The sequence below is a fragment of the Sorex araneus genome, chromosome 7 (genome assembly GCF_027595985.1).
Source record: "Sorex araneus isolate mSorAra2 chromosome 7, mSorAra2.pri, whole genome shotgun sequence".
Lineage (NCBI taxonomy): Eukaryota > Metazoa > Chordata > Mammalia > Eulipotyphla > Soricidae > Sorex > Sorex araneus.
The window spans coordinates 11,383,133-11,399,896 of NC_073308.1; the positions used below are offsets into that span (position 1 = coordinate 11,383,133).

The window sequence follows — 16,764 nt, forward strand, 5'->3', positions numbered from 1 at the left end:
CATGAGGGGAGGTGCCTGTGGGCCCTAAACCCACAGGATCTGTCTAAACTCCCCATGGAGATGTCAAAGGGACACTGGGGAGGGCGCTCGGGGAACTGAAGACAGTGACGGTTAGAGCCCCAACAAGGGACGAGAAGCATGAGAAACCTGCTAGGAGTCACAGGATGGAATTGCAGAGTGAACTGAGGCAGGCCCGGGAGCAGGGCGGCGGAGGGAGGGATCAGTGCACTGCGGGCGAGGCGCGAGGGCCCTCAGTGTGGACAGAAGATGGAAGGATCAAGGAAAACCAAGAAAACATAGGGAACTATGGACATATTCCAAAGGAATACCATTTACATCACAGGAGATAAGAAAGGAGAGGAGGGGAGAGGGGAAGGATCCGTGGCTGCATGAATTATAGCTGAGAACCTTCGGGCTGACTCCTACGCCCAGACCTCAGTTATTTGGGTTGTTTCATCCCAACAAAATAACCCAAACAGGAGAGCACTCAGAAACGCTGTAACCAAAATTGGGAGAAAAAACCACCAAAACAGTAAACAACTAAAACAAAGAGACTCACAGGAGCAACAGATGGAAGTAAACAGTACAGGGGGCTAGGACGGCAGGCCCAGAGGGCCCTGCAAGGTCGCGCAGAGTGGCAGTGCGACAAGCACAAGCAGCACTCAGACTCCAGGCTCTGCAGACAAGGAACAGAGGAGCGTAGGGCCGTTAAAGAGGCTTAGGCTCAGGCACTGCATTGTCTGTAAATGGCAAACACTGTACTTGAGGTAAATAAGACAAGGAAAATATAATGTGGGAAAGGAGGAGAACGATGACAGAGTCATGGACACTGAACCGAAGCCTCCCCTCCTTGGGGCACAGAGGGAGGCCAGAACCCTGGAGGAAAACTGCATGGGAACCTCAAGCCTAGAGTCCAGAAAGGTCCAGTGGGATCTGCCCACTCTGGGAAAGACAAATATCAAAGTACAGTGAAGGGAAATAAAACACGGTCAAAGAACGAAGACCAATCTCACCCACACCCAGAAAGCATGTAAAAAGATGGCAACAAATGATTTTAGTGCCATAATTTCACTTAACATCCATGGTGTGAGCTCACGACTCAGAAGGCCATCTGGAGTGGCAGATGGGTCAGAAATGTGAAGCCAACCTCCTACTGCTCTCCAACAGACCTGGGCCGCAAGGGTCAACACAGGCTCAAAGTTAAAGGCTGAGGAACAACCTCACAGTTAAACAGTAGCCCAGGACTGAGGGGGAAGCTGCAGGTATCAGACAAAACAAACAGACATATGTGTATTTATCTCGGCCACACATGTCCGACAAAAAGAAAGCTATAGAGAACGTTGCTACAGAACACAGATGCAAAAATAGACCCTCAACTCTGCAGACCGGATTCAACAATACATTAAAAAGATCATGATCAAGAGAGAACTAAGCCAGGGAAGAAGGACAGTTCACTACCGCGGGTCAGCGGCACACGCCACATCCACGAGAGTGACCATCACCTGATTGTACCAACAGATGCAGAGGAAACACAGGCTGAGAAGCCATTAGCAGGGAAAACTATCTGAAGTGAAAAACGGTACAACCCCTCTGGAACAATTTCATGATTTCTCAATAAACTGAACACATAACTGCCACTCACCCCAGAAAATGCACTCCAAGAGAAATGACCTGAATCCACAAAAAAATCCTGTCTATGAATGTTCGTGGAAACTTCATCCATAATGTCTCCAAAGTGGAAACCACCACAAAGTTCTTCGGCAAGTCAGCAAATGGTGAAGCCCCAGATCCAGGCAGTCGCCGACAGTGAAAGGGATCGGCACTTCCCCCACAGCCTACCAGTCACCCCCTGACAGAGGTGCTGGACCACGGACGTCCATCCCTCAGGGGTATCCCATAAACCCTGTTCAGGAGCTACTGAACGCAGACGCTCAAGCCCAGCGTGAGCACAACCTGAGCACAAGCGCCGAGCTCTACTCTGACAGCCTCCGGGGGCACAGGCGTGGGGCCCAGTGCACCCGTGAAGAGCGGGTGGGACAAACACACGCAGGGCAGCTTGAAGGCAGGAAGGATGTGTGTGACCTGAGAGGTACCGGCAGTCAGGGCCAGAGGATGCAGGTGCCCTGGAGTCTGGCCTGCTCAGGAGCTGGTCAGCCAGAGCCAGCAGTGCCGGGAGAACCTTCCCGCCACAGCTGCACCTGCTGCCCCGCCCAGACGAGACCGCTGTCCCCGCGGGCAAGGAGAGGCCAGAGAGCCACGTGGGCTCCGGGGACACGTCCAGCTGCTCCCACACACGGCCACTACAGCAGCTGCCGTCTGCTGCTCTGGGTCCTGGGGAGCCCTGCCCACGCTCCGCTGCAGCTGAGGAGGCATGGGGAGGTGGCCTCTCGGCCCAGCGGTAGCAACGCTCCCCTCTCTGCTGCTCCCCTCTCCCCTCCAACTGCTCAGGGGAGCAGTTCTGGCCCCGCTGCCACAGACAGCTGAGCACTGTGCCAAGAGCCTGGCTCTCCCTAGCAGCCCTGTCCTGTGCTGACGAGCTCCACCCCTCACCCCTGTTCCTGCCACTGGGGCCTCCACACAGCCCCCTCAGTGTCTCTCCCTGGTCTGACCTGCTGCTTCTGTGCCCGGCTCCTGACATGAACCGTGAGCGCACCCCAGGCCCACCTCACCCACCCCCTCGGGGGCAAGTGCTCAGACCCTCAGGGGAGGGCCAAGGCAGAGCTGGCGAACACAACACCCAGGGAGAGAGTGAGCCTGTGTGCAGGATGGAGGAAGAAGGCCAGCAAGGGGCCCCCCTCCCCGTCCGCCTGCTTCTCCCCCGCCATCTGCATCAAAGGAATCCCTCCCGCTGTCCTCCAGAGAAGGCAAAGGTCCTTCTGGAAATGCAGACCTCAGGGCACACCCTCCCCCATGTGCACACTTCTAGCACTGTCCAGGTGTCCAGACACCTCGCAGGGCCCCCCAGTGGCAGGGCCCCACATCATGACAACACAGCATAGCAGAGAGTCTGCACAAAGAGCCATCGGGACCAGGGGACAAGCTGGGCCCAGTCCAGAAGCTGCTCTCAGAACCTGACGGGAAGGACCCTCCATCCAGCAGATACGGAGAAGCACCAACTGAAACTGGGGGTGCCCCATATTCCACGCTCGCAGTCCACTGCCCCAACACCTACAAGGCATGGTGGGTCTTCAGAGGGGTCGCAGAGAACCGGAGCCCAAGTGCCATCATATGCCAGGAGGCTGACCCTTCCCAGGGCTGCCCGTGTGTGTGTCGACCCTACCCGGGGCCGCCCGTGTGTGCATCTGACCCTTCCAAGCCACTGGCCTCTGTCCACCATCAGCAGGAAGGTTCTGTGCTTGCAGGGAGCTGGATGCTGGGGAGACCCCAAGGGGACAGTGCTGTGGGGGTTCTGGATGACTCCAGTGAACTCCTCTGCACCTGGCGATCCCTCAGGGAGTCCCCATGACCGAGTCGAGCTGTGTGCTCTTTAGGGTTAGTCTTGGTTTAGTCCAGAGGCCACATTCGCAGTGCTCAAGGCTTACTCCCTGCTGTGCTCAAGAACCCCTCCTGGTGGTGCTCAGGAGGCTGTCTGAGGCATATGGGACTGAACCCAGCCCCTGTCAGCTGTGTGCACAGCAGCTGTCCTGCCCTGTACTATCTCCCCGGGCCCTTAGACAGCTTTCTTATTGGGATTTTCAAGTTTTCCTTTTAATTTTGGTAACAGACACTTCTCTAAGTGTTCTCCACTTTGAATTCAAACACTCGACATGCTGAGTCCTTGCCATTATTTTTCGCCACTTTGATGCGGGCGCTCTGATGCGGGCACCGTGGGCTCTCTCTGATCACCCTCAGGCCCGATCTGTACTGCTCTCCGCTGTCTCTCAGTGTTTCCACTTCAAAGAAGTGAATTGACATATTTGTTCCAAAAATGGAAAGTGTGCCGTGAAGGCTTCCCACAATCCTCCGGGGTCCTAGCACTCGATGATCTTCTAGAAGCTCCACATGGGGCCTTTTGAGGGAGGCTGAGCACCTGGGAGGGAGCAGCAGGCAGGAAATGGAGCCACAGCTCTGGCCTCAGCTGCCATCAGCTCTGCCTCTCGCTGCGGCCTCCACCCATCCCCACCCGCCCTGCCTCAGGTCACTGACAATCATGAGCACCCCACGACGGCGCAGAGGGCTGGGCGCGGCTCAGAAGCGGCTGGCCAGGAGGACCCCTGGGAGCCACTCCTCGGGCAGTCCTGGCGCTGGGCTCACTGTCAGACACTTCCAGGTCCAAGTCCCTCTCCAGGGGGCCAGATTCAGGACAGACAACTCCCGTGCAGCGTCTCTGGGAAGACAGGAGTCACTCCACCACGCACCCGGAGGAGGCACCAGCAGCTCCTTCCCTCTGACACAGGCCAGGCCCATTACTACCTGCCTGGAGCAGAGCAGACCCCAGCTCAACTCAGATCTTTCACCCAAAGCTATTTGAAAACTGTGTTCCGGCAACCGCAGGGATATCATTTACGAAGAGTCCAGGGCGGGGGGTCGGGTGGGGTACGGGTTCCAATCACCTGTTCCCGGACAGCTGTCAGTCCACAGGGGTACAGAGGCTGGAGGCACTTTCTAGACCCCATGTAAGTTCAAGCAGCCCCCTCCCCACCCCCAACCCCCCCACCATTACAAGGTCAGGCCAGCCACGGTGCTTCCTAGCGGGCCCAGTCTGTCATCACAGACACTCACCCACGTGGTGGCCCTGGCCGCTGTGTTTCTCTCCAGGGTTCCAGAACACCAGCAACGGCCCTGAACGGTTTCCATCTGCTAACTCCTCTCCCTGAGGGTTGGTGCTGGGGGCCGCTACCCCAGTGGAGCCCAGGCTCTCTGCCACACAGATCCTGGCTGGCCAAAGGCACACAAGCGTCCTGCAGGCAGATCCTCAGGAGATGCTTCCTGCATCTTTCAAGGTGACCGTTATTCTGGGTACCCCAGTGTGGCTGCTGCCCCAGGAAGCTGAGCGGCTGTCACCGCAGGGACCAAAAGGAGCGATGTGCCAACCCTCTGGGCACCCACCCCCTCTCCAAGCTCCTGCCTTTGTGTTGATCCCAACACACGTCTCATCTGGAGTCCAGGGAGAGGGCCCAGCAAGGCCAAGGGCACCCCAAATCCAGTGCCCCTTCCTCTCCAACTCCTCCAGCTGAGAGACAAGCAGCCAACCGCCCGCTGAGCCACCCAGCCCTCCCAGCCCAGGCCCTGGCCGGTGCCTCTCACCCCACTCGACCTCCCTCAGGGACCGCAGCTCCGCGTCTGTCTCCGGCTCCCAAGAAAGCCAAAAGCCCCTGTGCTGATAACCTGTCACCAGCCCAGAACGGGACCTGCACCCACTCCCAGAGCCAGGTCCAAAGCCCTGAACTTGGCCCCAGAAACGGGGTGTGCCCCCAACACACACACACACACACACACTGAGTGGCCAGGAAGAGAGTTGTCCCGGGATGCGGCCCCAGACACAGGTGACAACTGGCAGTACAGGTGGGGCCAGCCAGGCAGGCAACGAGCCCAGCACTACTGCCCACCCCCGCTATCTGCCCAGTCTGGACGCGAGACAGGAGACAACGGAAAGTGGCTCGGGAAAATGAGACTGAGCTGGGGGGGGGACGGGTAAACCATCACTGTATGACTGAAATGCAAACATGAAAGTTCGTAAGTTTGTGACTACTATACTTTACAGTGATTCACTAATAAAAAATTAAAAAAAAAAAAGAGTGGAGCTCAAAGGAAAGGTTGACCAGAGAAGGAAGCCCATCGGCTGGAGCAACAGGGCGGGGGAAGCACACGCTTTGCAAACAGCTGACAGGTTTGATCTCTGGCACTCCCCATGGCCTCCCGAACCCCACCAGGAGTGAACCCTGAGCACAGAGCCATGAGTAAGTCCTGAGCACTGCTGGGTGTGACCCCGAAACCAAAACAGAAGTAGAAAGGAAGGCCATCAGGCAGCTGCTGCACCAGACCCTTGCAACACACAGAACCTTGGCGTGGGAACAGGTGGCTGATGCAGCGAAGCAGCACCGTCTCCACTGCACGTGGCCCTGGAGGGCTGCACAGAACACCCGCATCCCCATCTTACAGCCCCAAACTTAAGGAGACAGAAAACTGTGAGACAGAGAGGGTCAGGATCCCCCAAGCCTCACCCCCAGGGACAGGAGACACCACCAGACACCTCTGCCTAGTGGCAGATCCTGAGGGCAGACGCCGCCCCGTCCTGCTAAAGACTGAGCCTTCCAGGGGCCAGGGGCCACAGTCTATTCTAAGAGTCCTGCCCTTTGACCTTCCATACCTGATTGCTAACAAGCAGGCTGTCATCTGTAGCCAGGAAACATCCCACAGGCACCACCAAGCAAAAGCCACCCACAAGGCCCCTCTGGGCTCCGCTGCCAACTCCCCCCTGCCCCGGGGAACCACATGGCTCCTGAGGAAACCTCAACACCGCAGGGCCCAGGGCCTGAGACATGCACAGCCTTGTGGCCCGGGTCATTCCACAGCCTGCTCACACCAGCAACTGGGACTGTGACCCCAGCCACCACCCAGGACTGCTCAAATCTGGTGCACAATGTGGACGGAACTAGGGGATGTTACATTGAGTGAAAAAGGTCAGGGAACAGGACAAATACCAAGTAGTCCTGCTCATATGTGGCATGTTGTAGGATAATGCTGGCTTGTCCTTTCCGCCTAGCCACAAGAACTTAGGTTTACTGGGTTACTCCCATCACAGTGTTCCCATTCCTCTGAGTTTATCTGTAACTGCTTTCTTTGTGCTCTGTTAACTTGTAAATATTGCTTTTCTCTTCTACTTAAGTCCTTTGCATAGTTAATTCAGAGCCATGTCCTTTTCGTATAGACGCAGGAAGACAGTTAATGCTGTGCTTTTGTAACTTGGGAGTTAATTGACTCTCAGTGATATTAACCCCTGGGCATCTGTTCTCTTGATTTAAACCTCAGTTGCCCTTAATTCCTAGATCCCCAAAAGCAGGGTCCCGACGAGGGACTGGATGGACCCAGGACAAGCTGTGAGCTACCCTGGCATCAAAATGGGCCTGGCCAAGCACCATAATACTTAACTATAAGTTAAGAGCATGGTCATGGACAAATTCTCTCATGATCCAAAAAGTAATAACTAGATTCAAACCCTCCCTGGGTTAGGAAAGACTAATCTGGCCTGAGCACTGTAGCTGAGATCTTAAGTGAGATGTCCCCAGAAGAGCCACCCTACAAGCTCAATGTATCTCTTACTGTGTCCATATAAAATAACTAATATAAAGAAGTAGAATTAAGATGTTAATTAAAATGGTAATTAAGTTATTGGACTAAGGAAGGGAGAAACACCCCTAGGTTGTGTTTCCTTCCCTTGAGCCTGATGGGCGATCCCAGACTGGGTGTGGAGTCTATCCCTGATGTTAAGAGTTGGTGAGGGATGAGAGAGAGAGAGAGAGAGAGAGAGAGAGAGAGAGAGAGAGAGAGAGAGCGAGCGCAGGGCAGGGCAGCAAGATGCAGTGCAGAGAGACTAGCAAGGGGGACAGAGGCACGTAGGGGAAGAATGCGGGAGCAGGCGCATGGAGAGATGAGAGACACAGCTGCGAGAGGGAGCACAGAGATATGTGCGGGCGATCTGGGAACGAGGGGCAGCGTGAGACTAGACTGGGGAGCTTAGAGACTGGAACAGGTGCGTGGGGAGAATGCAATAACCGGCAACTGATCATCAACCAACCAGTTTGGCCCTCGTTTCCTCCGTCCGCCCATGGCATTGGCCATCCCGGGGGGGGGGGGCGAGAGTGGTCTGAGTCCACCGAACTCGGGCAGCAAGAGAGAGCCGCATGGGGCTTTCCCTAGCCGCATAGAGATTACACAGCATGTGAATAAGTCAAGGAATAAATAGTGTCTAATGAAAACAAGCCTTTAGATGCTGGTGACAGAACTGAAGTTCACAGCAAGGCTGCTGAAATGGTCCTGCAGATGTGGTGGCGGTGGCTGGCACTTGGCTGTGGTATAGCGTATTAACGTGGAATCCCCAAAACACAGGAACATTGAAACTCTGTAAACCAGTGTTGATTCAATAAAAAATCTCTATCTTTTTTATTAAAAAGGTAAAAGAATAACAAAATTATCTCAAAAAATATGAAAGAATATGCTTACTATCACTTGTATCACTTGTAGTCCCGTTGATCTTCGATTTGCTCGAGCAGGCGCCAGTAACGTCTCCATTTGTCCCTGTCTCGAGCTAGTGCAGCCCAATGATATCTGCTCGCTCCAGGAACAGGAAGAGCCTCAAAATGTTCATTCAGAGATTTGACGAAGAAATCTGACCATCTAGTTGGTGGGTGGCCACATGGTCTTCTGACGTCCCGTGGAATCCAGTCAGTAACAGCTCTAGTCCAGCAGTCGTCTCTGAATCTTATTAATGACCGGCCCATCTGATTTTCGATGCTTTGGCAAAAGAGATAGCATCCCTGATTCTTGACCGTCGACAGAGGTCAGAACTCCGGATTCCTTCTCTCACTTGAGTGAGACATGATATTCCCAGATAGCTCTTTCAATTCTGCTTTGGGATACCCTAATAGCATTCTTATCCTGTTTGCATAGGGCCCAGGTCTCTGAGGCATATGTTAGTGCAGGAAGAATGGTGGAATGTGCGCGGAGTCGGAGGTTCTTCATTCTCTTAACCACCTCTTCAATGCTCTTGAAGGCATTCCACGCTGCTCTCTTCCTCCTGCGCAATTCTGGCACCAAGTCGTTCCTCATGTTGATTTCTCGACCCAGGTACACAGAGCTGCTGCATTCGAAGATGTTTGTTCCATTGATAGCAAATGGAGCTTCAGGGACCAGTTCGTTTTTTCATGAACATCGTCTTTTTGAGATTCAGCTGCAATCTGACCTTTCCACACTTGTGGTCGAAGTCGGCCAACATTTGTGCCGCTTGGCTAATGTTTGGTGTTATGAGAACGATGTCATCATCGAAGCGGAGGTGGTGTAATTGTGGACATTCTATCTTCACTCCCATTCTTTCCCATTCCAGTCATCGCATGATATTTTTGAGGGCGGCACTGAAGAGTTTCGGTGAAATGGTATCACCCTGCCGCACCCCTCTCTTTACATCAATGATCACTTCCCTGTAGAATGGTGAGATCCTGGTGGTGAATCCACAATACAGCTCTCGGAGGATTTTGATATACTGGGTTTGAACCCCCTGTTTGGCCAGGGCTCCGATGACCGCCTCAGTCTCAACAGAATCGAAGGCCTTCTTTAAGTTGATGAACATTAGACAGCGGCATCTTGAACTCTCACAAAACTTCAATGAGTTTGGTCACTGTGTGGATATGGTCTATCGTGCTGAATTCCCTTCGGAACCCGGCTTGCTCGGGTGGTTGTCCTTCATTTAGTGTTCTGCCTATTCTATTCATAATGACACGAGTGAACAACTTGTAGACGACAGACAGCAGGCAGATTGGGTGATAGCTGCCGATGTCGTGGATGTCTCCCTTCTTGTACAACAGAACGGTCCTACTGGTTTTCCACTGGGACGGAACCTTGCATTCAGACAGGTAGCTTGTGAAGAGTTGGGCCAGTGTATTGATGAGTACTGGCGGCAGATTCTTCAGGTGTTCGGGTCTGACCTTACCAATGAAATGGCGTGTCGGATTTCAGAAAGGAGAACGTTGGGAATGACATATCCATCCTGCTGAATTTGGTATGTGGGCAGGTAGACACGCTGTCAAAGAGATCCGAGTAGAAGTCATGAATAATCCTCTCCATTGCCTTTCTGGAGGATGTGATAGATCCATCAGGACGTCAGAGGGCAGTCATCTTGGTCTTGTGGTTGGCGAAGGACAGGCGAGCGTTGCGAATACTTTTCGCAGCTTCTGCTGCACTGGCCAACACTGCTGCTCTTCTCTCTTTGAGGTCTTCCTTTATTGCATCTCTGCACACCTTCCACTACCCAGCCACTGCCATGCTCCAAGCCGCTCTCCGGACACTTGGCCTAAACCTCACCCACGAGTGAAGCCCCGCAAAGCCAGGTAAGCAGAACTTTGCGACCTTGAGCTCTAGGTTCAACAAGACCTGAAACAAGATCCTCTATCTGCCTCCTCCAGTCTCCGTAAAAACACTTAATACCTATTATTCACGCACCATATTTGATAGGGTTCAAATTTGGTGTGAACCATGATAACACCTCTAAGGGCGATTGGAGGCTTTTAGCCTCTGTCCCTCTCGGAGAGCCTGGCAAGTACTGAGAGTATCCCACCCACACGGCAGAGCCTAACAAGCTACCCGTTGTATTTGATATGCCAACAACAGTAACAACAATTGGCCTCATTCACCTGTCACTGAAAGAGCCCCCAATATGGAAGCGTTAAGAAAGATGAGCAAAGAGAGGCTGAAAAAATCTCAGGGACAAACTAGACTGCCAAAATGAAGAAAGACTAAAATGATTGTCTGTACTTTCAATGCACGGACACTGGCATCAGAAGCATCCATCGAGGACCTGATGGTGCAAGCGCAGAAGATCAAGTATGACATCATTGGTCTGCCCGAAACGAGGAGACATCAATCACATCACGTCATTTTCAAAACTGGAGAAGAATTGTTCCTCGGAACATGCGACAACAGAGGCGTTGGTGGCACTGGTGTCCTTGTCAACATGAACTTGGCCATGAGCATCGATTCATTCAAATGCCTAACAACCCGAATTGGATGATTACGCTTGAATAGATGTGGCTCACTGCCTGCAGTTTCTATCTTCATCGTCTAAGCACCAACTTCCAACTACGATAAAGAAGAAATTGAGAGGTTCTACATGGAACTGGAGAAGTTCTATAAAGAAGACCACACCTTCTACAAGATCATTGTTGGTGATTTTAATGCCGAGCTAGGTCCGAGAAGGTCGCTCGAAGAACTCCACATTGGGACACATGGCCTAGAATGGAACGATCAGGGTGAGAGACTGTCTGAATTCATCATGTTGACCAAGACCGTTCATGGTAACTCCAGAAGGCTGAATCTAAACGCTGGACATGGGAGTCTCCTGGTGGACAGTTCCACAGTGAAACTGACCACATCATATTCAATCAAAGGTTTTGCCTGACCGATGTCGTTATTGTCCCAAAATTCCAAACAGGATCAGACCACCATCTCCTTCATGCGAAATTTTACTTCACAGAGCAGAGAGAAAAGTCTGCAAAATTTAAGTCTAAGAAGGCAACTCCCAGAATGACCACCAACTGGGAGCTCTTTGGCACTACTGCAGCAACATGGGAAGATGCTGTCCTTGACAACATCGATGAGGAATATGATCAACTGGTTCAGCACCTCCATGCTTATTAAATAAAAGTAAATCAAGAGGAAGAGATTTGGGGTCACCCTTCTCTGTTGTGAGTCACTGCATCAATACCATTGGGAAAGTCGGGGTACACATCCACAGACAGAGACAAACGAGGACAAGAAGGACAACAGCTGTCTGAGGCACAAGGAAAGTTAAGGCTCTGAATAAGCAGGAGGTGCTGAAGTCCCAACAGAGAGAGGGAGGAAAGGGGGAGGGAGGGAGGAAACAATCCGCAGAGCTGTCCAGCGCCTCACTGCAGGAGCGGGCAGGCGGCAGAGAATCTGCACCCAGAAGTCCCCACGGTGACAGTGACTGAGGCAGATAGACATGGAAGGGCACACAGTGACGGACTTCCCAGGGTGTAACAACTGCCTCACACCCTCAGGCCCACCTGGAGGCACAGGAACTAAGTCCTGGTAAGACTTGCACCTGCCAGGGACCCTCTGCGCCTAAAGACTTTGATTCCAGAGACCTAACACATTTTGGCACCCAGTGCAGCTTCTTACAGCAATGCACTGGGACTGTGAGCTGGGCTACAACTCCGCGCTGCCCGGGGATGGAACTTTCCTCTCCACCCTGTCTTTCTGCACTGAAAATGGTGGCGGCAGCAACATCCACATGGCAGGAGCCACCTTCTAAGACTCCTAACCCAGAGGTATACGGGTTTTACACTTAGGGCTCCCAGGGAATCAAGGGAAGTGGGTGTAACCGGCATGCCCTCGGCCCATATAAATCTGGAGCTGCTGAGAGTGAAACAGACCCTTTGCGCCTAAAGACTTTGATTCCAGAGACCTTCTAATACATTTTGGCATCCAGCGCAGCTTCTTACAGCAATGCACTGGGACTGTGAGATGGGCTATGCAATTTCTGGCAGAATTTTCCCTGGACTTTATACAGAAATCCAAAACCACTTGGCCACGACTTAACATCTCTTAATTGTCAGCAATGTGAAACGGTTCCTTTTTAGCAGGTCTGACTTGGGGGGTTAACTCCAAATAATATCAGTGAGTTTTTTGTTGAAATATTGAAGGTAATCAAAGTAGCAGCCATTTCTCTGGACTGTGAACTAAGCAACAGCCCCATGCCGGCTGAGAAGAGGAAATATCCCTCTTTCCCGGTTGTTTCCCATTTTCAGGGAGAAACGAGGCGTGGCATCCACCATACTATGAAGCACGGGAAGGGGGATGAGGGGAAAAAAAAAAAGGGAAAAGGTAAAAGGGGGGAAAAAGAGTTATGTACTTGGAGCAGTAGGGCTACATATCTCTTCATTTTCAGCAATGGAAAACTAATTATCAAATGCTTCCTTGGTAGTAGGGCTGTCTTTCTTGGGGGGAAACTCCAACAACAATAGTGAGTTTTGTGTTGAAATATGGAATGTAATCAAGGTAAAGAGAAAATGAAGTGAAATTCATCAGTTATACAGTTGGGGGTGGGGGGAGGGGCAGGAGTTATACTGGGGTTTTTGGTGGTGGAATATGTGCACTGGTGAAGGGAAGGGTGTTTGAATATTGCATAACTGAGACATAAGCCTGAGAACTTTGTAACTTTCCACATGGTGATTCAATTAAAAAATAATTAAAATTAAAATTAAAAAAAGACTTGCACCTGCCAGCAGCAGACCCAAAGAAGGCTGGGCACCCCCTCTGGAGAAGGCTGGACACTCCCGGCCAAGAGAAGTTCCAGCAGAAACAAAAGGCCAGGGAAGGCCTTTCAAAGATGGGCTACCACTCCCATCCCCAGGCCCTTGGCAACCGCCCTAGCAACTGATTTTTACCCAGGTAGAAGCCCCACCTGGGGCAGGTTGGGAAAACCCTCTAAAAGTCATTGAACAGAGGAAGTGCTCACATATGCTGCCAAGCCCACATGCTGCTTGCACCCACGTGGCCGGGCACATGTGTCAGCCGCATCCCCCCTCTTGAGATGTGGACTTTCATGCTTCCATGTCTAATGCTGGGGTGGGGGGGGGGGCTCTCTCCGCCCTGGGGAAGCCCGCATTCTCTCTTAAGTGCATCTTCCTCTCTCTTGCTCTCCCTCCTTCCCCTTCCTAAGACCTCCAAATAAAATCTGTTTTACTTCACTGCTCATCTACTCCTGAAATCTTTCCTGCGAGACGAGATTCGCAGATTTGCAAAGAGCAAATCCTCGCTCCAACCTGAGTCCAAGACTCCCTGAGAAATCGGGTGGTGGAATCGACTCCCGACTCCTGTGCGAGAAGACTGAGCAGACCATCAGGTGGGGTCGACAGCACCTGGTGGGCTGGCGGACTCATCACAGCCTCTACCCCGCCAAGTCCTCTCAGGTGTTTCAGTGACCATCCTTCTCCCTGTCACCTCACAAAAGCCACGTGGGGCCCCCGACTTCAGAGGTGACACTGTGGCCCATGGCTGGACTCAGAGCCACTACACTCAGCTCTGAGCGGAGCCCGGGGCTACTTGCATGGACAGAGGAAGCTCAGCAAGGAAGGCCGCCCCACCGCGTCCTCTCGGCACAGGCAGCCAACCGCTGTGGGTCCACAGTGAAGGAGGCGGGGCAGCCGCTGCTTGGGCCAGTCCCACTGCGGGAAGAAGGGGCTAGTTACAGCGCCAGCACTGCGTACAGCTGCAGAAAATGCTAAGTCAAGGGCAGGAAATAAAATTCCATGTCAGCACAATGACCGCGATCAGAACAGCATGGAGAATCAATCTCCAGCCCACCAGCAGGACGGGCAGTTCGGGGTAGTCCTTCAACGTGTCACAGACTCTCTTGGCACTCAGGCGTGCAGAAACATATGTGCACACACAATCCACAGGAACGCAAGTCCACCACCCAGACACTCGATCACCTTTGCACAGTCACACGTACGTGCCCCACGAACACACATGCGTAGAGACCGGCAGAGCTCATCCATGTCCGTGTCCAGTGTCACGGGGCATCCCACATACATGCCTCCATGACCCACATGAGGAGCTGTGTCGGCGCCTCATCAGCCCCGGACGACACCCTCTCCTGTGTCATCCAGGACCCGTCAGTAACAAGCCAGCGTCAGGAGCACCACATTCTTCAGCGGAAAGGATGTGTACGTTTCTGGAGTAGTGGCCGATGCATTTCTGGAACAGTGCCCACTCGTGTCACCAGGCCCTCATTCGGGCTGACCTCACCCATGCCCGAGCTGCCCGTGCTCCACTCAGCGGCACAGCATGGCACGCAACAAGACCTCCGCTTTAGTGTTTTGTTTTTCACTATGCTGAGGAGCAGACTCAGGCCTCACGCGGCAAGGTGGGCGCTGCACTGCGCCCGCCCCGGCGGCCGGCAAGGACACTCACCAGAGGAACAGGCCCAGCTCTGCTGTGGGCGAAGACCACCAGGGCACCCTGCCTTGTCCGAGGTGCCCTGGCCTGGCTCAGCCTGGCTGAGCAAAGACGGGGCTGGAGAACCTCCCCTGGCGAAGGCCACCGGACTGCAAACAGTCCCCGACCGTCTGCAGAGACCACGGCGCCCGCATGGCACCAAAACAGCAAAGAGCCCCGAGCAGAAGCCCCACCCCACTCAGGCTGTACCCAGCACCCGCGGGGAAACCCAGGCGCCTCGGAGGGCGTGTCCAGAGTCCCCACCTCGGCAGACAGGGAAGCACCCAGGCAGGCCAGGTGGCCCCTGTGTCCCCCATGGCACACAAGCCCAGACCACCCTTCCCGGGCTGCAGAGGAGGCCAAGGAGACCAGCCAGGGGGCTCCCAGCTCCCAGCAAAGTGCTTCCCACCACGTCCCCCAACCAGGCAGCACGCCCCATCCCCGCACTCCCCCTCCCATGCCCCCACACCCCTGCACACCGTCCTGCACGGACCTGCTTCTCGTTCTCGTCCTCCAGCCGCAGCCGGTCTTCGATGCAGTTCCGCGCCTGCAGGAATGCTCTCCGCTGGCAGCGCTCGGCCAGGACCCGCAGAAACACCCCGTACATGTTCACGCCCACGAAGAGGAGGGCGTTGGCGCCCAGCTGAGGAGAAGGCAGGAAAAAACGACCTGGAGGGGTTGCTCCAAGGCCAGCATGCCCAGCGCAAGAGCCTGCCCAGTGCAAGGGCCCAGACCGCTGCAGCCACGCCTGGCAGAGGCCACGCTCACCACGGTCAGCTGAGCTCACAACGCGCAGCCGTGAGCAGGCACCTGGGGTGTACCCTGAGTGCAGAGAGAGGCGCTGACCAGATGAGGGCAGGCGATGCCTCGAGTCTACCCTGATTCTGTTTCTTTACTTTCTGGCCACACCTGGCAGTGCTCAGGGCTGATTCCGGTGGGTTCAGGGCACCACATGGGGTGCTGGGGACCAAACCTGGGTCAGACACGCACGAGGATAAGTGCCCTGACCACTGTATTGTTGCTCCAGCCCCATGCTGCCCTACAAGGACCGAAAAGGAAAGGACACAGACGCCCAGGGCAGGAATGTGCCTCCATGGCACATGTGCCCTGAGCCTGAGCAACTTCCCTGCGACCCAGTCATCCTTCTGGGAGCTGGAACACCAGAGACTAAGGCTGGAACACCAGGGGCAGTCCCGGGGGGCAGAGGGCACTGCCCTTTGGAGCCTGCTTCGGCCAACGCAGTGCTGAGGGCCGTGCTTGCCATCCTCGGGGAGCACCCAGCTCTCCGGAAAGCAGAGTCTGAGGCAGCACGAGGTGAGGGCCGCGCAGGGACCAATAGTGCAGGCGCGCAGAGTCAGTGTTTGAATGCGTGCTAAGTGCCCACAGGTGCAGTAGCGGCTCCTTTTTTCATGCATGTGGGTTCTGAGCCAGACTTGGCTGTGCTGGGGGCTCACTCCTAATGCTGTGCTCAGGGTCTGTGTCTGGCTCTCACAGGAGTGAGCCCTCAGGGATCACTCCTGTGGTGCCGGGAACTGAGCCTGGTGAGCCACATACAAGGCAAGCGCCTTCCTTACCCTGCACTGTCATTCCCGCCCCAGAGCACATCTATTCCAACGCAAAGAGTGAGTGGTGACACCGAGCATGTCTCTCCCACCTAGAGCTTGAGAGACACCCTTGCCCCCAGCTGCCACTCGCCCATCTGGCCTGTGTAACACTGAACACATGGCATATGTGAACACAGGCTGCCTCTCCCTCCTGGGACACCCCTGCCCCTCACCCCCAGGCCTCTGTGGATGTCTCATCAGTTTCTCTCCTTGGGGGCATGATGGAGGATGGTGAGGCCCAGAGTGAACACAGCCCAGCCAAGGCTGGGGTCCAGGGGTCCCAGCCACAGCCTGGCAGGGCACAGGTCGGGGGGAGAGGGGCGACTGGGAGGGTGTGTGCAAGACAGACCCTAACAGCAGAGCCCATCATTCGCCCAGTCTCCGTCACGCCTTCCCTCTACTCGGCCAAGATGCGCCCCCCCTCCCAGCCGAGGAGGCTCTACGGGCCTCCCTGAGCAGCCGGAGCAGGTCCTCACTCCCTGCAGTC

General features: G+C 54.3%; 1 protein-coding gene across 1 annotated transcript in view; it reads right to left on the reverse strand.

Moving 5' to 3' along the window:
- Positions 1-16,764, reverse strand: part of ADCY1 (adenylate cyclase 1) — an 86,708-nt gene that overhangs the window by 60,026 nt on the left and 9,918 nt on the right. The window contains exon 2 of the mRNA XM_055144588.1: positions 15,167-15,316. Coding sequence (XP_055000563.1) covers positions 15,167-15,280 — 114 coding nt within the window. The 5' untranslated portion in view covers positions 15,281-15,316. The remainder of the gene's footprint in view (positions 1-15,166; positions 15,317-16,764) is intronic.